Below are 22297 nucleotides of genomic sequence, written 5' to 3' on the forward strand. Positions count from 1 at the left end.
CACCACACGACTCTTCAGGGACTTACTGTATGGATGTACACTCAGCAAGATTACAGTGGGAACGGGCACATTGGGAACACTGAATAATGTCTTGGTAGATCTGAGTTCTGTTGATATTGTCTTCTGGAATACAGATCTGGAAAAACCTGTAGAAACAGTGAATGAAACAGTTTCTATTGTGTTATTGACTGTACATGTGTTTATCCCATGTGTAACTCTGCTGTTTTTGTCGCACTGCTTTGCTTCCTCTTGTCCAGGTCGCAGTTGTAAATGAGAGCTTGTTCTCATCTGGCCTCCCTGGTTAAATAAATACACATGTGGTACGGACAGTCAGAAACACTCACAGCAAGTGGAGTCGTCTGAGGTGGACTGGTTGTTTAGACAGATGTTGTTGGGACTGTGACGTTGTTGAGACTGATGAGGACCAGGAGAAGCAACAGGATTGTGAAGCAGGCCTCTAGTGGAGCACGGAGACCTGGCTCTCATCTCCCACTGTTGACCTGCCAAAACATACTGTATTAGTCACCAACAGCCCATACACTGGCTGCCTTAGAGGAACACTGAAACCTTCAACTATTAGTTTAGAGGTGACAGGACTGTAGTATAGCAGTGTAGGTAGTGGGGTAGAATGCTCAGCATGTAGCAGATATGGAATGTATAGAGCCTTTTCTCTCTACAACATATATTTCTATGGGGCTGGGCTCACTGAGTGAGTGGTCCTGGCTCCTGCGGAGGTTGTCTCTGTGCTGCTCGGTCTCCTCTTCCTCCTGGCTGAGGAAGACTCTCCTGTTGGCCTCGGCTGTGGCTGCAGCCTGCCTCTCCTCCTCTAGCTGGGCCTTCTGAGACACCACCTCCTCCCACTGAAACACACAATGGCTGAACACACTGCACACCTCCTGCTGAACACACTACACACCCCCTCCTCCCGCTGAACACCCCTCCTCCCGCTAAACACACTGCAAACCTCCTGCTGAACACCCCTCCTCCCGCTGAACACACCCCCTCCTCCCGCTGAACACACTGCACACCTCCTGCTGAACACCCCTCCTCCCGCTGAACACACTGCACACCTCCTGCTGAACACCCCTCCTCCCGCTGAACACACTGCACACCTCCTGCTGAACACACTACACACCCCCTCCTCCCGCTGAACACACCCCTCCTCCCGCTGAACACACTGCAAACCTCCTGCTGAACACCCCTCCTCCCGCTGAACACACTGCAAACCTCCTGCTGAACACCCCTCCTCCCGCTGAACACACCCCCTCCTCCCGCTGAACACACTGCACACCTCCTGCTGAACACCCCTCCTCCCGCTGAACACACTGCAAACCTCCTGCGGAACACCCCTCCTCCCGCTGAACACACTGCACACCTCCTGCTGAACACCCCTCCGCCCGCTGAACACACTGCACACCACCACCTCCCGCTGAACACACTGCACACCACCACCTCCCGCTGAACACACCCCCTCCTCCCGCTGAAACACACAATGGCTGAACACACTGCACACCTCCTGCTGAACACCCCTCCGCCCGCTGAACACACTGCACACCACCACCTCCCGCTGAACACACCCCCTCCTCCCACTGAACACACCCCCTCCTCCCGCTGAAACACACAATGGCTGAACACACTGCACACCTCCCGCTGAAAACACTCCTCCCCCCCTCCTCCCACCATAAATCAATGACACAAGCATGCCCAGTGTAAGAGCCTTCAGTTGATCAACAGGTACAGTAACTAACAGGACCCTCCTACCCTCTGTCCCTCATGACCTACTGTATATACCCTCCTCTATATCATCTCTCCTCCTACCCTCTGTCCCTCTACGTCCTCATGACCTACTGTATATACCCTCCTCTACATCATCTCCCCTCCTACCCTCCTACCCTCTGTCCCTCCACGTCCTTCATGACCTACTGTATATACCCTCCTCTATATCATCTCTCCTCCTACCCTCTGTCCCTCTACGTCCTCATGACCTACTGTATATACCCTCCTCTATATCATCTCTCCTCCTACCCTCTGTCCCTCCACGTCCTTCATGACCTACTGTATATACCCTCCTCTACATCATCTCTCCTCCTACCCTCTGTCCCTCTACGTCCTCATGACCTACTGTATATACCCTCCTCTACATCATCTCTCCTCTGTCCCTCCACGTCCTCATGACCTACTGTATATACCCTCCTCTACATCATCTCTCCTCCTACCCTCTGTCCCTCTACGTCCTCATGACCTACTGTATATACCCTCCTCTACATCATCTCTCCTTCTACCCTCTGTCCCTCCACATCCTCATGACCTACTGTATATACCCTCCTCTACATCATCTCTCCTCCTACCCTCTGTCCCTCCACATCCTCATGACCTACTGTATATACCCTCCTCTACATCATCTCTCCTCCTACCCTCTGTCCCTCTACGTCCTCATGACCTACTGTATATACCCTCCTCTACATCATCTCTCCTCTGTCCCTCCACGTCCTTCATGACCTACTGTATATACCCTCCTCTACATCATCTCTCCTCTGTCCCTCCACGTCCTCATGACCTACTGTATATACCCTCCTCTACATCATCTCTCCTCTGTCCCTCCACGTCCTCATGACCTACTGTATATACCCTCCTCTACATCATCTCTCCTCCTACCCTCTGTCCCTCTACGTCCTCATGACCTACTGTATATACCCTCCTCTACATCATCTCTCCTCCTACCCTCTGTCCCTCCACGTCCTCATGACCTACTGTATATACCCTCCTCTACATCATCTATCCTCCTACCCTCTGTCCCTCATGACCTACTGTATATACCCTCCTCTACATCATCTCCCCTCCTACCCTCTACGTCCTCCATGACCTACTGTATATACCCTCCTCTACATCATCTCTCCTCCTACCCTCTGTCCCTCATGACCTACTGTATATACCCTCCTCTACATCATCTCCCCTCCTACCCTCTGTCCCTCTACGTCCTCATGACCTACTGTATATACCCTCCTCTACATCATCTCCTCTCCACATCCTCATGACCTACTGTATATACCCTCCTCTACATCATCTCTCCTCCTACCCTCTGTCCCTCTACGTCCTCATGACCTACTGTATATACCCTCCTCTACATCATCTCTCCTCCTACCCTCTGTCCCTCCACATCCTCATGACCTACTGTATATACCCTCCTCTACATCATCTCTCCTCCTACCCTCTGTCCCTCATGACCTACTGTATATACCCTCCTCTACATCATCTCCCCTCCTACCCTCTGTCCCTCCACATCCTCATGACCTACTGTATATACCCTCCTCTACATCATCTCTCCTCCTACCCTCTACGTCCTCATGACCTACTGTATATACCCTCCTCTACATCATCTCTCCTCTGTCCCTCCACGTCCTCCATGACCTACTGTATATACCCTCCTCTACATCATCTCTCCTCTGTCCCTCCATGTCCTCATGACCTACTGTATATACCCTCCTCTACATCATCTCTCCTCTGTCCCTCCACGTCCTCCATGACCTACTGTATATACACTCCTCTACATCATCTCTCATCCTACCCTCTGTCCCTCCATGACCTACTGTATATACCCTCCTCTACATCATCTCTCCTCCTACCCTCTGTCCCTCCATGTCCTCATGACCTACTGTATATACCCTCCTCTATATCATCTCTCCTCCTACTCTCTGTCCCTCCATGTCCTCATGACCTACTGTATATACCCTCCTCTACATCATCTCTCCTCCTACCCTCTGTCCCTCCACATCATCATGACCTACTGTATATACCCTACTCTACATCATCTCTCCTCCTACCCTCTGTCCCTCCACGTCCTCATGACCTACTGTATATACCCTCCTCTACATCATCTCCCCTCTGTCCCTCTACGTCCTCATGACCTACTGTATATACCCTCCTCTACATCATCTCTCCTCCTACCCTCTGTCTCTCTATGTCCTCATGACCTACTGTATATACCCTCCTCTATATCATCTCTCCTCTGTCCCTCCACGTCCTCATGACCTACTGTATATACCCTCCTCTACATCATCTCTCCTCCTACCCTCTGTCCCTCCACATCCTCATGACCTACTGTATATACCATCCTCTACATCATCTCTCCTCCTACCCTCTGTCCCTCATGACCTACTGTATATACCCTCCTCTACATCATCTCCCCTCCTACCCTCTGTCCCTCTACGTCCTCATGACCTACTGTATATACCCTCCTCTACATCATCTCTCCTCCTACCCTCTGTCCCTCTACGTCCTCATGACCTACTGTATATACCCTCCTCTACATCATCTCTCCTCCTACCCTCTGTCCCTCCACGTCCTCATGACCTACTGTATATACCCTCCTCTACATCATCTCTCCTCCTACCCTCTGTCCCTCATGACCTACTGTATATACCCTCCTCTATATCATCTCTCCTCTGTCCCTCCACGTCCTCATGACCTACTGTATATACCATCCTCTACATCATCTCTCCTCCTACCCTCTGTCCCTCATGACCTACTGTATATACCCTCCTCTACATCATCTCCCCTCCTACCCTCTGTCCCTCTACGTCCTCATGACCTACTGTATATACCCTCCTCTACATCATCTCCCCTCCTACCCTCTGTCCCTCTACGTCCTCATGACCTACTGTATATACCCTCCTCTATATCATCTCTCCTCTGTCCCTCTACGTCCTCATGACCTACTGTATATACCCTCCTCTACATCATCTCTCCTCCTACCCTCTGTCCCTCTGTCCCTCATGACCTACTGTATATACCCTCCTCTACATCATCTCCCCTCCACATCCTCATGACCTACTGTATATACCCTCCTCTATATCATCTCTCCTCCTACCCTCTGTCCCTCCACATCCTCATGACCTTCTGTATATACCCTCCTCTACATCATCTCCCCTCCTACCCTCTGTCCCTCCACATCCTCATGACCTACTGTATATACCCTCCTCTACATCATCTCTCCTCCTACCCTCTGTCCCTCCACGTCCTTCATGATGTTAACTAGCTGCTGCTCCTTGGTGAGTGTTTCTCTGTGTAGTCCAGCCAGATGGTGGTAGTGTCTGTCCCGGTCTGCATCCTCCTGGTCCAGACGCCTCATCACCTCAGCCTGCCACTCGGTGTCCACTCCCAGCTGACCTGCTTCAGCCAAACACTCCTCTAGAACCTGAGACGGGGAGGTCAGTCTCTCTCTCTCCAGTCATTGTTTAATAACCCCCTATATTTCAGTCTAGAACCTGAGACGGGGAGGTCAGTCTCTCTCTCTCCAGTCATTGTTTAATAACCCCCTATATTTCAGTCTAGAACCTGAGACGAGGAGGAGGTCAGTCTCTCTCTCTCCAGTCATTGTTTAATAACCCCCTATATTTCAGTCTAGAACCTGAGACGGGGAGGAGGTCATTCTCTCTCTCTCCAATCATTGTTTAATAACCCCCTATATTTCAGTCTAGAACCTGAGACGGGGAGGTCAGTCTCTCTCTCTCCAGTCATTGTTTAATATCCCCTATATTTCAGTCTAGAACCTGAGACGGGGAGGTCAGTCTCTCTCTCTCCAGTCATTGTTTAATAACCCCCTATATTTCAGTCTAGAACCTGAGACGGGGAGGAGGTCAGTCTCTCTCTCTCCAGTCATTGTTTAATAACCCCCTATATTTCAGTCTAGAACCTGAGACGGGGAGGAGGTCAGTCTCTCTCTCTCCAATCATTGTTTAATATCCCCTATATTTCAGTCTAGAACCTGAGACGGGGAGGAGGTCAGTCTCTCTCTCTCCAGTCATTGTTTAATAACCCCCTATATTTCAGTCTAGAACCTGAGACGGGGAGGTCAGTCTCTCTCTCTCCAGTCATTGTTTAATAACCCCCTATATTTCAGTCTAGAACCTGAGACGGGGAGGTCAGTCTCTCTCTCTCCAGTCATTGTTTAATATCCCCCTATATTTCAGTCTAGAACCTGAGACGGGGAGGTCAGTCTCTCCCTCTCCAGTCATTGTTTAATATCCCCCTATATTTCAGTCTAGAACCTGAGACGGGGAGGTCAGTCTCTCTCTCCAATCACTGTTTAATAACCCCCTATATTTCAGTCTCTGGAAGTATACAGCAGATGAATGCTCACCTTCTTGGTTCCCAGGCTGACGTCAGTGTCGTTGTTAAGGAGGTGTTGGAAGGTAGCCTCCTCGACCTCTGACCTGTGTCTCCTGGTATCCACCTCTGCTCTGACCTCCTGAGTCACACGCACCTGCTCCTTGGCCAGTTGCTACAACAACAAGGATGACATCATGGTCTGGTGAATGAAGACCAAGCCATATAGGAGCTGGACAGCGTTAAAATGGCCAATGTTAAATTACGTGTGGTGTTTTAACTTTATGCTGCAAGGAATAGAATGTGAATGACAAAATAGTGTTTGTCTCAGGGTCTCTGCACATTGTTGCTGTGATGAGGACAGTCACTGACCTGTTCAAACAGCCGTCTCTGTGCTTCCAGCTCCATCTGTCTGACTTGTATATCCTGTACTGCTGCTGCAGTCTCCTGGTCTCTGGTGTTCATCTGACCCCAACAAACACAACATACAGTAGAGGACATAGACACCCCATTATATACAGTAGAGTACATATAGACACCTCATTATATACAGTAGAGTACATATAGACACCCCATTATATACAGTAGAGGACATAGACACCCCATTATATACAGTAGAGTACATATAGACACCCCATTATATACAGTAGAGTACATATAGACACCCCATTATATACAGTAGAGTACATATAGACACCCCATTATATACAGTAGAGGACATAGACACCCCATTATATACAGTAGAGGACATAGACACCCCATTATATACAGTAGAGGACATATAGACACCCCATTATATACAGTAGAGGACATATAGACACCCCATTATATACAGTAGAGGACATATAGACACCCCATTATATACAGTAGAGTACATATAGACACCCCATTATATACAGTAGAGTACATAGACACCCCATTATATACAGTAGAGTACATATAGACACCCCATTATATACAGTAGAGTACATATAGACACCCCATTATATACAGTAGAGTACATAGACACCCCATTATATACAGTAGAGTACATAGACACCCCATTATATACAGTAGAGTACATATAGACACCCCATTATATACAGTAGAGTACATATAGACACCTCATTATATACAGTAAAGTACATAGACACCCCATTATATACAGTAGAGTACATATAGACACCCCATTATATACAGTAAAGTACATAGACATCCCATTATATACAGTAAAGTACATAGACACCCCATTATATACAGTAAAGTACATAGACATCCCATTATATACAGTAGAGTACATAGACACCCCATTATATACAGTAGAGTACATAGACACCCCATTATATACAGTAGAGTACATATAGACACCCCATTATATACAGTAGAGTACATATAGACACCCCATTATATACAGTAGAGTACATAGACACCCCATTATATACAGTAGAGTACATATAGACACCCCATTATATACAGTAGAGTACATATAGACACCTCATTATATACAGTAAAGTACATAGACACCCCATTATATACAGTAGAGTACATATAGACACCCCATTATATACAGTAAAGTACATAGACATCCCATTATATACAGTAAAGTACATAGACACCCCATTATATACAGTAAAGTACATAGACATCCCATTATATACAGTAAAGTACATAGACACCCCATTATATACAGTAAAGTACATAGACACCCCATTATATACAGTAAAGTACATAGACACCCCATTATATACAGTAAAGTACATAGACACCCCATTATATACAGTAAAGTACATAGACACCCCATTATATACAGTAGAGGACATATAGACACCACATTATATACAGTAAAGTACATATAGACACCCCATTATAGACAGTAAAGTACGTATAGACACCCCATCACATTACACACAAAATAAAAGGATGGTTGAAAGAATGAATCTCTTCTTTCAATATTAAATACAGGGCGGTGAGTGAAAACAGACCTTCCTCTGTATCTGCTGGTCCAGTCTGTGTAGTTCAGTCAGTCTCTGGTCCTGCTGCTGTTTCAGGAAGCGTCTCCTGGCAGCATCCATCAGCTGGAGGTCCTTCACCTTCAACTCACGCTTCATGGCTGTTAACCTGGAGACACATTACAGACTGTCAGAGAGACTGACCTGGAGACATTTTACAGACTGTCAGAGAGACTAACCTGGGGACACAATACAGACTGTCAGAGAGACTGACCTGGAGACACATTACAGACTGTTAGAGAGACTAACCTGGGGACACATTACAGACTGTCAGAGAGACTAACCTGGGGACACATTACAGACTGTCAGAGAGACTAACCTGGGGACACATTACAGACTGTCAGAGACTAACCTGGAGACACATTACAGACTGTCAGAGAGACTAACCTGGGGACACATTACAGACTGTCAGAGACTAACCTGGAGACACATTACAGACTGTCAGAGAGACTGACCTGGGGACACATTACAGACTGTCAGAGAGACTAACATTACAGACTGTCAGAGAGACTAACCTGGAGACACATTACAGACTGTCAGAGAGACTAACCTGGGGAAGCATTACAATCTGTCAGAGAGACTAACCTGGGGACACATTACAGACTGTCAGAGACTAACCTGGGGACACATTACAGACTGTCAGGGAGACTAACCTGGGGACAGATTACAGACTGTCAGAGAGACTGACCTGGGGACAGACTACAGACTGTCAGGGAGACCAACCTGGGGACAGATTACAGACTGTCAGAGAGACTGACCTGGGGACACATTAGACTGTCAGAGAGACTAACCTGGGGACACATTACAGACTGACCTGGGGACACATTACAGACTGTCAGAGAGACTAACCTGGGGACACATTACAGACTGTCAGAGAGACTAACCTGGAGACACATTACAGACTGTCAGAGAGACTGACCTGGGGACACATTACAGACTGTCAGAGAGACTAACCTGGAGACACATTACAGACTGTCAGAGAGACTGACCTGGGGACACATTACAGACTGTCAGAGACTAACCTGGAGACACATTACAGACTGTCAGAGAGACTAACATTACAGACTGTCAGAGAGACTAACCTGGGGACATAGTCTGTCAGAGAGACTGACCTGGAGACACATTACAGACTGTCAGAGAGACTAACCTGGGGAAGCATTACAATCTGTCAGGGAGACTAACCTGGGGACAGATTACAGACTGTCAGGGAGACTAACCTGGGGACAGATTACAGACTGTCAGGGAGACTAACCTGGGGACAGATTACAGACTGTCAGAGAGACTGACCTGGGGACAGATTACAGACTGTCAGAGAGACTAACCTGGGGAAGCATTACAATCTGTCAGAGAGACTAACCTGGGGACACATTACAGACTGTCAGAGACTAACCTGGGGACACATTACCGACTGTCAGGGAGACTAACCTGGGGACAGATTACAGACTGTCAGAGAGACTGACCTGGGGACAGACTACAGACTGTCAGGGAGACCAACCTGGGGACAGATTACAGACTGTCAGAGAGACTGACCTGGGGACACATTAGACTGTCAGAGAGACTAACCTGGGGACACATTACAGACTGACCTGGGGACACATTACAGACTGTCAGAGAGACTAACCTGGGGACACATTACAGACTGTCAGAGAGACTAACCTGGGGACACAGTCTGTCAGAGAGACTGACCTGGGGACACATTACAGACTGTCAGAGAGACTAACCTGGAGACACATTACAGACTGTCAGAGAGACTAACCTGGGGACACATTACAGACTGTCAGAGAGACTGACCTGGGGACACATTACAGACTGTCAGAGAGACTGACCTGCCTGCCCCTACACTCTAACCACTAGGCTACCTGCCTGCCCCTACACTCTAACCACTAGGCTACCTGCCTGCCCCTACACTCTAACCACTAGGCTACCTGCCTGCCCCTACACTCTAACCACTAGGCTACCTGCCTGCCGTGAATGATTGATGTAGTAATAAATTGGCATACATAGATGACTGTATGTGTGTCTGATCTCTGACCTGGTTCTCTGTTCAGCCAGCTTGCTCTCCTCCTGCTGTAGGAGGTCCCTGCGTTTCTCCTCAGCCTGCTGCAGTAACTCCTGCTGGGTGTACCACGCCTCGTCCTCAGCCTGCCTCTGAACCGCCTCCGCACGCAGCTCCTGCACCGCCTGCCTAGACAGACACACACACACACACACACATCTAACACGGTTCTTTGACACAAATACTGAAGAAGGCTTTGAGTAAAAAACATCAGTGTCAAGCTCTTTCCTCTGCTACTGCAAGAAGAACAGAGATAAGATATTAGGAGTTGACTTGGTGTGAACCTTATTGTCTTTGCCAGTGTTCTAGAATGCCACAGAAAGGATAAGATGCCAATGATACAATCTGACCTCTCTCTGAGGTAGTCCACCTCCTGCTGGCGTATCCTCTCTCTCTCCTGAGACTGGTACTCCACTATGTAGGTGGGGTACTTGTTGAAGACAGGGTACTGTCCCCTGGTCAGAGGCTGAAAGTCATCCAGCATGTTCCTGGGGTGGATGTCTGCTGGGGTGCTCTCCATCAGCCTGTATGTCTCCTTTATCACGGAGCTGACGTCCAGGTTGTTACGGTGATGGAAGAAATACTGGGAGGGAGAGAAAGGGAGGGAGGCAGGGCAAGAATTAAGTGTGCATTTTCCCTTTATGAAGAAGAAGGTAAATATACTGTAGCTGCAAGCAGCAATGAACAGGGTTCATAGGATGGCAGAAAGGACACCTGGGTAATAGTTTCCTATATATATATTTTTTAAGATATCAATGTTTCATCATGGTAATGTCTCTGATGACATGGGGTCCATGGGAAGGGGTCCCTGGGAAGTGGTCCGTGGGAAGGGGTCCCTGGCCAAGAAAAGGTTGAAGACCCCTGCTGTAGGTCATACGGGGTGACGGATATGAGGATTTATAACTGCTTATAACTTCGCCACCTATAGGTCAATCAGTACCATTCTTTTTGATCAAGTCAGTCCTGTAGTTTCTGTGTGCCAAATTTGAAGAAAAAGAAGTTACCAATCTATGCTTGAGATATTTGACCATGTCAAGAATTTTTTTATAAAAATGCAGCTTTGCTGTGAACAACTAATAAATTAGACTAGAGTAACAATGTTAAAATGATGCACATAATGCTCAGTTCTTCAATATTCATCCTTAATATACAATTCGGAGACTGTCGCAGTAGTCATGACAACATACATAGTGGCATATAGTCATAACATGAAGTCATATAAAGGGCCTAACCAATGAGTGTCCCTTCTCATGGTTTATATAAAACATCTTACCTCATCTTCCCATTGTTTATATAAAACATCTTACCTCATCTTCCCATTGTTTATATAAAACATCTTACCTCATCTTCCCATTGTTTATATAAAACATCTTACCTCATCTTCCCATGGTTTATATAAAACATCTTACCTCATCTTCCCATTGTTTATATAAAACATCTTACCTCATCTTCTCATGGTTTATATAAAACATCTTACCTCATCTTCCCATTGTTTATATAAAACATCTTACCTCATCTTCCCATGGTTTATATAAAACATCTTACCTCATCTTCCCATGGTTTATATAAAACATCTTACCGTAAACCTTCCCATGGTTTATATAAAACATCTTACCTCATCTTCGCATGGTTTATATAAAACATCTTACCGTAAACCTTCCCATGGTTTATATAAAACATCTTACCGTAAACCTTACCATGGTTTATATAAAACATCTTACCGTAAACCTTCCCATGGTTTATATAAAACATCTTACCTCATCTTCCCATGGTTTATATAAAACATCTTACCGTAAACCTTCCCATGGTTTATATAAAACATCTTACCTCATCTTCCCATGGTTTATATAAAACATCTTACCGTAAACCTTCCCATGGTTTATATAAAACATCTTACCGTAAACCTTCCCATGGTTTATATAAAACATCTTACCTCATCTTCCCATGGTTTATATAAAACATCTTACCGTAAACCTTCCCATGGTTTATATAAAACATCTTACCTCATCTTCACATGGTTTATATAAAACATCTTACCTCATCTTCCCATGGTTTATATAAAACATCTTACCGTAAACCCTCCCATGGTTTATATAAACCATCTTACCGTAAACCTTCCCATGGTTTATATAAAACATCTTACCGTAAACCTTCCCATGGTTTATATAAAACATCTTACCGTAAACCTTCCCATGGTTTATATAAACCATCTTACCTCATCTTCCCATGGTTTATTTAAACCATCTTACCTCATCTTCCCATTGTTTATATAAAACATCTTACCTCATCTTCCCATGGTTTATATAAAACATCTTACCTCATCTTCCCATGGTTTATATAAAACATATTACCTCATCTTCCTATGGTTTATATAAAACATCTTACCTCATCTTCCCATTGTTTATATAAAACATCTTACCTCATCTTCTCATGGTTTATATAAAACATCTTACCTCATCTTCCCATTGTTTATATAAAACATCTTACCTCATCTTCTCATGGTTTATATAAAACATCTTACCTCATCTTCCCATTGTTTATATAAAACATCTTACCTCATCTTCCCATTGTTTATATAAAACATCTTACCTCATCTTCCCATGGTTTATATAAAACATCTTACCTCATCTTCCCATGGTTTATATAAAACATCTTACCGTAAACCTTCCCATGGTTTATATAAAACATCTTACCGTAAATCTTCCCATGGTTTATATAAAACATCTTACCGTAAACCTTCCCATGGTTTATATAAAACATCTTACCGTAAACCTTCCCATGGTTTATATAAAACATCTTACCGTAAACCTTCCCATGGTTTATATAAAACATCTTACCGTAAATCTTCCCATGGTTTATATAAAACATCTTACCGTAAATCTTCCCATGGTTTATATAAAACATCTTACCGTAAACCTTCCCATGGTTTATATAAAACATCTTACCGTAAATCTTCCCATGGTTTATATAAAACATCTTACCGTAAACCTTCCCATGGTTTATATAAAACATCTTACCGTAAACCTTCCCATGGTTTATATAAAACATCTTACCGTAAACTTTCCCACGGTTTATATAAAACATCTTACCTCATCTTCCCATGGTTTATATAAAACATCTTACCGTAAACCTTCCCATGGTTTATATAAAACATCTTACCTCATCTTCCCATGGTTTATATAAAACATCTTACCGTAAACCTTCCCATGGTTTATATAAAACATCTTACCGTAAACCTTCCCATGGTTTATTAAAAACATCTTACCGTAAACCTTCCCATGGTTTATATAAAACATCTTACCGTAAACCTTCCCATGGTTTATATAAACCATCTTACCTCATCTTCCCATGGTTTATATAAAACATCTTACCTCATCTTCCCATTGTTTATATAAAACATCTTACCTCATCTTCCCATGGTTTATATAAAACATCTTACCTCATCTTCCTATGGTTTATATAAAACATCTTACCTCATCTTCCCATGGTTTATATAAAACATCTTACCTCATCTTCCCATGGTTTATATAAAACATCTTACCTCATCTTCTCATGGTTTATATAAAACATCTTACCTCATCTTCCCATTGTTTATATAAAACATCTTACCTCATCTTCCCATTGTTTATATAAAACATCTTACCTCATCTTCCCATTGTTTATATAAAACATCTTACCTCATCTTCCCATGGTTTATATAAAACATCTTACCTCATCTTCCCATGGTTTATATAAAACATCTTACCGTAAACCTTCCCATGGTTTATATAAAACATCTTACCGTAAACCTTCCCATGGTTTATATAAAACATCTTACCGTAAACCTTCCCATGGTTTATATAAAACATCTTACCTCATCTTCCCATGGTTTATATAAAACATCTTACCGTAAACCTTCCCATGGTTTATATAAAACATCTTACCTCATCTTCCCATGGTTTATATAAAACATCTTACCGTAAACCTTCCCATGGTTTATATAAAACATCTTACCGTAAACCTTCCCATGGTTTATATAAAACATCTTACCTCATCTTCCCATGGTTTATATAAAACATCTTACCTCATCTTCCCATGGTTTATATAAAACATCTTACCTCATCTTCCCATGGTTTATATAAAACATCTTACCTCATCTTCCCATGGTTTATATAAAACATCTTACCGTAAACCTTCCCATGGTTTATATAAAACATCTTACCGTAAACCTTCCCATGGTTTATATAAAACATCTTACCGTAAACCTTCCCATGGTTTATATAAAACGTCTTACCGTAAACCTTCCCATGGTTTATATAAAACATCTTACCGTAAACCTTCCCATGGTTTATATAAAACATCTTACCGTAAATCTTCCCATGGTTTATAAAAAACATCTTACCGTAAACCTTCCCATGGTTTATATAAAACATCTTACCGTAAACCTTCCCATGGTTTATATAAACCATCTTACCTCATCTTCCCATTGTTTATATAAAACATCTTACCTCATCTTCCCATGGTTTATATAAAACATCTTACCTCATCTTCCCATGGTTTATATAAAACATCTTACCTCATCTTCCCATGGTTTATATAAAACATCTTACCGTAAACCTTCCCATGGTTTATATAAAACATCTTACCTCATCTTCCCATGGTTTATATAAAACATCTTACCTCATCTTCCCATGGTTTATATAAAACATCTTTCCGTAAACCTTCTCATGGTTTATATAAAACATCTTACCCTAAACCTTCCCATGGTTTATATAAAACATCTTACTGTAAACTTTCCCATGGTTTATATAAAACATCTTACCTCATCTTCCCATGGTTTATATAAAACATCTTACCTCATCTTCTCATGGTTTACATAAAACATCTTACCTCAAAGTCCTCTTTGTGGCTGCAGAGCAGTAGTGGAGCGCGGCAGCAGGTGACATAGGAGACCACAGATACCAATAAGAAGGCAGGATGGTTAGAGAAGACGTTGTCAAGCAGTTTGAGCCACTCATCTCTGGTCAGCACCTCAGAGAACAGAGTCTCTAACAGGGGCCACACATACAGCTGGAGGAGAGAGAGAGAGAGGTTATTACAGAGTTTGACACTTTTCTCTGGTCGACATCTCAGAGAACAGAGTCTCTCACAGGGGCCACACATACAGCTGGAGGAGAGAGAGAGAGAGAGAGAGAGAGAGAGAGAGAGAGAGAGAGAGAGAGGTTATTAAAGAGTTTCAGACACTTTTCTCTGGTCGACATCTCAGAGAACAGAGTCTCTCACAGCGAGTGGAAATGTATCACTGAACACTTGTTTGTGGGAGCAGATAAAAAACCCAACCATACAATACTAGTGTGATTATAATACAGTTGTAAGGAGAGTTTAAAAAGAGATCTCCTGGTCGTCTCACCTGAGAGGTGACTCCACAGTCGATGAGGTGCTGCAGCAGTTCCTTGTCATGGTGAGCCAGAACATTCTCTGCCATGCTCAGTACGTTGAGAGGAGGGTTGGGGAAGTATTCAAACCAGTGCTGGCACCAGTTCACTGCAAAGGACAAACAAAACTGTCAATACCCTATTTTACAACCAAAGTGCAACAACAAAGTTACATAAACAATGTACACGAAAAAGCAAACTGAAAAAGTGACAAATATTCAGCAACTCTAAGTTAGCAAACAGGGCCGACATGAAAGGACAAGTGAAACATGATTCAGTTTCTAGTACTGTGTGTACAGTACCTATAGTGGTGGCGACCACTTCAAAACAGAGCAGTGGGTTATTCTGGAAGAGCTTGACGAAGGGAAACGCCACCAGAGGGAGGTAGTCTGTCTCTCCAAAGATGGCCGCCCAGTGGGCTAGTGCAGACAACACTCTGTAGGCAGACAAGAGATGGAAGTGACAGCACTGTCAGATATACCCATCATGATTCACAGAAATGACAGCACTGTCAGATATACCCATCATGATTCATGGAAATGACAGCACTGTCAGATATACCCATCATGATTCATGGAAATGATAGCACTGTCAGATATACCCATCATGATTCATAGAAATGATAGCACTGTCAGATATACCCATCATGATTCATGGAAATGACAGCACTGTCAGATATACCCATCATGATTCATGGAAATGACAGCACTGTCAGATATACCCATCATGATTCATGGAAATGACAGCACTGTCAGATATACCCATCATGATTCATGGGAATGGTAGCACTCAGATATACCCATCACAATAATTAATCATCAAGGACGTTTTGATAAAAATGGAAGAACCATTAGCTCCTACTATTAATAATCCCAGATCATCTGAGCGTGCCCATGCCAGGCCAACATGACAGCAGGCCCATAGTGCCAGCCAGGTAAGTATACCTTTGAAGTCCCCGCTGCAGTTTGTGGCTCTTGATGGGGTATCGCTCCTGGATGCTGAGGTAGGCAGAGTGCAGGCCTTTATCGGTCAGACTGCTGAAGGCTGCGTGGTTCTCTGGCAGATGGAGGAGGGACCTCCACACAAACATCCTGAGAAATAAACACATGATCATCATAATGGAAACGGTTTACTGTAGTGTCTAAAAGAGCACCGTTTACTGTAGTGTCTAAAGGAGCACCGCTTACTGTAGTGTCTAAATGAGCACCGCTTACTGTAGTGTCTAAAGGAGCACCGCTTACTGTAGTGTCTAAAGGAGCACCGCTTACTGTAGTGTCTAAAGGAGCACCGCTTACTGTAGTGTCTAAAGGAGCACCGTTTACTGTAGTGTCTAAAGGAGCACCGTTTACTGTAGTTTCTAAAGGAGCACCGTTTACTGTAGTGTCTAAAGGAGCACCGTTTACTGTAAGGTCTAAAGGAGCACCGTTTACTGTAGTGTCTAAAGGAGCACCGTTTACTGTGGTGTCTAAAGGAGCACCGTTTACTGTAGTGTCTAAAGGAGCACCGTTTGCTGTAGTGTCTAAAGGAGCCCCGTTTACTGTAGTGTCTAAAGGAGCACCGCTTACTGTAGTGTCTAAAGGAGCACCGTTTACTGTAGTGTCTAAAGGAGCACCGTTTACTGTAGTGTCTAAAGGAGCACCGTTTACTGTAGTGCCTAAAGGAGCACCGTTTACTGTAGTGTCTACAGGAGCACCGTTTACTGTAGTGTCTAAAGGAGCAGCGTTTACTGTAGTGTCTACAGGAGCCCCGTTTACTGTAGTGTCTAAAGGAGCCCCGTTTACTGTAGTGTCTAAAGGAGCCCCGTTTACTGTAGTGTCTAAAGGAGCACCGTTTACTGTAGTGCCTAAAGGAGCACCGTTTACTGTAGTGTCTAAAGGAGCCCCGTTTACTGTAGTGTCTAAAGGAGCCCCGTTTACTGTCGTGTCTAAAGGAGCCCCGTTTACTGTCGTGTCTAAAGGAGCCCCGTTTACTGTCGTGTCTAAAGGAGCACCGTTTACTGTAGTGTCTAAAGGAGCACCGTTTACTGTAGTGTCTAAAGGAGCACCGTTTACTGTAGTGCCTAAAGGAGCACCGTTTACTGTAGTGCCTAAAGGAGCACCGTTTACTGTAGTGCCTAAAGGAGCACCATTTACTGTAGTGTCTAAAGGAGCCCCGTTTACTGTGGTGTCTAAAAGGAGCACCGTTTACTGTAGTGTCTAAAGGAGCACCGTTTACTGTAGTGTCTAAAGGAGCACCGTTTACTGTAGTGTCTAAAGGAGCAGCGTTTACTGTGGTGTCTAAAGGAGCACCGTTTACTGTAGTGCCTAAAGGAGCGCCGTTTACTGTAGTGCCTAAAGGAGCGCCGTTTACTGTGGTGTCTAAAGGAGCGCCGTTTACTGTAGTGCCTAAAGGAGCGCCGTTTACTGTAGTGTCTAAAGGAGCAGCGTTTACTGTAGTGTCTAAAGGAGCACCGTTTACTGTAGTGCCTAAAGGAGCGCCGTTTACTGTGGTGTCTAAAGGAGCACCGTTTACTGTAGTGCCTAAAGGAGCGCCGTTTACTGTAGTGTCTAAAGGAGCAGCGTTTACTGTAGTGTCTAAAGGAGCAGCGTTTACTGTAGTGTCTAAAGGAGCCCCGTTTACTGTAGTGTCTAAAGGAGCCCCGTTTACTGTAGTGTCTAAAGGAGCAGCGTTTACTGTAGTGTCTAAAGGAGCCCCGTTTACTGTAGTGTCTAAAGGAGCCTCGTTTACTGTAGTGTCTAAAGGAGCACCGTTTACTGTGGTGTCTAAAAGAGCACCGTTTACTGTGGTGTCTAAAAGAGCACCGTTTACTGTGGTGTCTAAAAGAGCACCGTTTACTGTAGTGTCTAAAGGAGCACCGTTTACTGTAGTGTCTAAAGGAGCACCGTTTACTGTAGTGTCTAAAGGAGCACCGTTTACTGTAGTGTCTAAAGGAGCACCGTTTACTGTAGTGTCTAAAGGAGCACCGTTTACTGTGGTGTCTAAAAGAGCACCGTTTACTGTAGTGTCTAAAAGAGCACCGTTTACTGTGGTGTCTAAAAGAGCACCGTTTACTGTGGTGTCTAAAAGAGCACCGTTTACTGTGGTGTCTAAAGGGGCACCGTTTACTGTGGTGTCTAAAGGAGCACCGTTTACTGTGGTGTCTAAAGGAGCAGCGTTTACTGTGGTGTCTAAAGGAGCACCGTTTACTGTCGTGTCTAAAGGAGCCCCGTTTACTGTCGTGTCTAAAGGAGCAGCGTTTACTGTAGTGTCTAAAGGAGCAGCGTTTACTGTAGTGTCTAAAGGAGCAGCGTTTACTGTAGTGTCTAAAGGAGCAGCGTTTACTGTAGTGTCTAAAGGAGCCCCGTTTACTGTAGTGCCTAAAGGAGCACCGTTTACTGTAGTGCCTAAAGGAGCACCGTTTACTATAGTGTCTAAAAGGAGCACCGTTTACTGTAGTGTCTAAAGGAGCACCGTTTACTGTAGTGTCTAAAGGAGCACCGTTTGCTGTGGTGTCTAAAGGAGCACCGTTTACTGTGGTGTCTAAAGGAGCACCGTTTACTGTAGTGTCTAAAGGAGCGCCGTTTACTGTAGTGTCTAAAGGAGCGCCGTTTGCTGTAGTGTCTAAAGGAGCGCCGTTTACTGTAGTGTCTAAAGGAGCGCCGTTTACTGTAGTGTCTAAAGGAGCGCCGCTTACTGTAGTGTATAAAGGAGCGCCGTTCACTGTAGTGTATAAGGAGCACCGTTCACTGTAGTGTCTAAAGGAGCACCGTTTACTGTAGTGTCTAAAGGAGCACCGTTTACTGTAGTGTCTAAAGGAGCACCGTTTACTGTGGTGTCTAAAGGAGCACCGTTTACTGTGGTGTCTAAAGGGGCACCGTTTACTGTAGTGTCTAAAGGAGCACCGTTTACTGTAGTGCCTAAAGGAGCACCGTTTACTGTAGTGTCTAAAGGAGCAGCGTTTACTGTAGTGTCTAAAGGAGCCCCGTTTACTGTCGTGTCTAAAGGAGCACCGTTTACTGTAGTGTCTAAAGGAGCACCGTTTACTGTGGTGTCTAAAGGGGCACCGTTTACTGTAGTGTCTAAAGGAGCACCGTTTACTGTAGTGCCTAAAGGAGCACCGTTTACTGTAGTGTCTAAAGGAGCAGCGTTTACTGTAGTGTCTAAAGGAGCAGCGTTTACTGTAGTGTCTAAAGGAGCACCGTTTACTGTGGTGTCTAAAGGAGCACCGTTTACTGTGGTGTCTAAAGGAGCCCCGTTTACTGTAGTGTCTAAAGGAGCCTCGTTTACTGTAGTGTCTAAAGGAGCACCGTTTACTGTAGTGTCTAAAGGAGCACCGTTTACTGTAGTGTCTAAAGGAGCACCGTTTACTGTAGTGTCTAAGGGAGCACCGTTTACTGTAGTGTCTAAGGGAGCACCGTTTACTGTAGTGTCTAAAGGAGCACCGTTTACTGTAGTGTCTAAAGGAGCACCGTTTACTGTCGTGCCTAAAGGAGCCCCGTTTACTGTCGTGTCTAAAGGAGCCCCGTTTACTGTCGTGTCTAAAGGAGCACCGTTTACTGTAGTGTCTAAAGGAGCCCCGTTTACTGTCGTGTCTAAAGGAGCCCCGTTTACTGTCGTGTCTAAAGGAGCACCGTTTACTGTCGTGTCTAAAGGAGCACCGTTTACTGTAGTGTCTAAAGGAGCCCCGTTTACTGTAGTGTCTAAAGGAGCCCCGTTTACTGTAGTGTCTAAAGGAGCCCCGTTTACTGTAGTGTCTAAAGGAGCACCGTTTACTGTAGTGTCTAAAGGAGCACCGTTTACTGTGGTGTCTAAAAGAGCACCGTTTACTGTGGTGTCTAAAAGAGCACCGTTTACTGTGGTGTCTAAGAGAGCACCGTTTACTGTGGTGTCTAAAAGAGCACCGTTTACTGTGGTGTCTAAAAGGAGCACCGTTTACTGTGGTGTCTAAAAGGAGCGCCGTTTACTGTAGTGTCTAAAGGAGCGCCGTTTACTGTGGTGTCTAAAGGAGCACCGTTTACTGTAGTGTCTAAAGGAGCACCGTTTACTGTGGTGTCTAAAGGAGCACCGTTTACTGTGGTGTCTAAAAGAGCACCGTTTACTGTGGTGTCTAAAAGAGCACCGTTTACTGTGGTGTCTAAAAGAGCACCGTTTACTGTGGTGTCTAAAGGAGCACCGTTTACTGTGGTGTCTAAAGGAGCACCGTTTACTGTAGTGCCTAAAGGAGCCCCGTTTACTGTCGTGTCTAAAGGAGCCCCGTTTACTGTCGTGTCTAAAGGAGCACCGTTTACTGTAGTGTCTAAAGGAGCACCGTTTACTGTGGTGTCTAAAGGGGCACCGTTTACTGTAGTGTCTAAAGGAGCACCGTTTACTGTAGTGCCTAAAGGAGCACCGTTTACTGTAGTGTCTAAAGGAGCAGCGTTTACTGTAGTGCCTAAAGGAGCAGAGTTTACTGTAGTGTCTAAAGGAGCACCGTTTACTGTGGTGTCTAAAGGAGCACCGTTTACTGTGGTGTCTAAAGGAGCCCCGTTTACTGTAGTGTCTAAAGGAGCCTCGTTTACTGTAGTGTCTAAAGGAGCACCGTTTACTGTAGTGTCTAAAGGAGCACCGTTTACTGTAGTGTCTAAAGGAGCACCGTTTACTGTAGTGTCTAAGGGAGCACCGTTTACTGTAGTGTCTAAAGGAGCACCGTTTACTGTAGTGTCTAAAGGAGCACCGTTTACTGTCGTGCCTAAAGGAGCCCCGTTTACTGTCGTGTCTAAAGGAGCCCCGTTTACTGTCGTGTCTAAAGGAGCACCGTTTACTGTAGTGTCTAAAGGAGCCCCGTTTACTGTCGTGTCTAAAGGAGCCCCGTTTACTGTCGTGTCTAAAGGAGCACCGTTTACTGTCGTGTCTAAAGGAGCACCGTTTACTGTCGTGTCTAAAGGAGCACCGTTTACTGTAGTGTCTAAAGGAGCCCCGTTTACTGTAGTGTCTAAAGGAGCCCCGTTTACTGTAGTGTCTAAAGGAGCACCGTTTACTGTGGTGTCTAAAAGAGCACCGTTTACTGTGGTGTCTAAAAGAGCACCGTTTACTGTGGTGTCTAAAAGAGCACCGTTTACTGTGGTGTCTAAAAGAGCACCGTTTACTGTGGTGTCTAAAAGGAGCACCGTTTACTGTGGTGTCTAAAAGGAGCACCGTTTACTGTAGTGTCTAAAGGAGCGCCGTTTACTGTGGTGTCTAAAGGAGCACCGTTTACTGTAGTGTCTAAAGGAGCACCGTTTACTGTGGTGTCTAAAAGAGCACCGTTTACTGTGGTGTCTAAAAGAGCACCGTTTACTGTGGTGTCTAAAAGAGCACCGTTTACTGTGGTGTCTAAAGGAGCACCGTTTACTGTGGTGTCTAAAGGAGCACCGTTTACTGTGGTGTCTAAAGGAGCACCGTTTACTGTGGTGTCTAAAGGAGCACCGTTTACTGTGGTGTCTAAAGGAGCACCGTTTACTGTGGTGTCTAAAGGAGCACCGTTTACTGTCGTGTCTAAAGGAGCACCGTTTACTGTCGTGTCTAAAGGAGCCCCGTTTACTGTCGTGTCTAAAGGAGCACCGTTTACTGTAGTGTCTAAAGGAGCACCGTTTACTGTAGTGTCTAAAGGAGCACCGTTTACTGTAGTGTCTAAAGGAGCAGCGTTTACTGTAGTGTCTAAAGGAGCCCCGTTTACTGTAGTGCCTAAAGGAGCACCGTTTACTGTAGTGCCTAAAGGAGCACCGTTTACTGTAGTG

The 22297-nt window shown here is 44.7% G+C and overlaps 1 protein-coding gene and 1 long non-coding RNA gene across 27 annotated transcripts in view; both read right to left on the reverse strand.

Annotated features, from left to right (window-relative positions):
* Positions 1 to 22297, reverse strand: part of LOC129846064 (TBC1 domain family member 31-like) — an 86973-nt gene that overhangs the window by 587 nt on the left and 64089 nt on the right. The window contains exons 10-21 of one of the 2 annotated variants that reach the window (XM_055914050.1): positions 16508 to 16654; positions 15866 to 15999; positions 15539 to 15672; positions 15019 to 15198; positions 10500 to 10732; positions 10126 to 10278; positions 8067 to 8202; positions 6478 to 6570; positions 6140 to 6280; positions 5000 to 5194; positions 707 to 860; positions 345 to 500 (exon numbers count right to left, since the gene is read on the reverse strand). In XM_055914050.1, coding sequence (XP_055770025.1) covers positions 345 to 500; positions 707 to 860; positions 5000 to 5194; positions 6140 to 6280; positions 6478 to 6570; positions 8067 to 8202; positions 10126 to 10278; positions 10500 to 10732; positions 15019 to 15198; positions 15539 to 15672; positions 15866 to 15999; positions 16508 to 16654 — 1856 coding nt within the window. The remainder of the gene's footprint in view (positions 1 to 344; positions 501 to 706; positions 861 to 4999; positions 5195 to 6139; positions 6281 to 6477; positions 6571 to 8066; positions 8203 to 10125; positions 10279 to 10499; positions 10733 to 15018; positions 15199 to 15538; positions 15673 to 15865; positions 16000 to 16507; positions 16655 to 22297) is intronic. The other variant, XM_055914052.1, reaches the window with a different exon arrangement.
* LOC129846065 (uncharacterized) lies at positions 10741 to 15012 on the reverse strand. Of its 25 annotated transcripts, none has more exons than XR_008758186.1 (4): positions 14746 to 15012; positions 13280 to 14709; positions 12264 to 13173; positions 10741 to 12191 (listed from the first exon to the last, which is right to left on the reverse strand). It is a non-coding gene; the product is annotated as an uncharacterized LOC129846065 (long non-coding RNA). The 25 variants fall into 25 exon arrangements; XR_008758188.1 differs by having other exon boundaries at positions 13280 to 14178; positions 14281 to 15012; XR_008758197.1 differs by having other exon boundaries at positions 13280 to 14077; positions 14150 to 15012.

The sequence above is a fragment of the Salvelinus fontinalis genome, unplaced genomic scaffold (assembly GCF_029448725.1).
Source record: "Salvelinus fontinalis isolate EN_2023a unplaced genomic scaffold, ASM2944872v1 scaffold_0442, whole genome shotgun sequence".
Lineage (NCBI taxonomy): Eukaryota > Metazoa > Chordata > Actinopteri > Salmoniformes > Salmonidae > Salvelinus > Salvelinus fontinalis.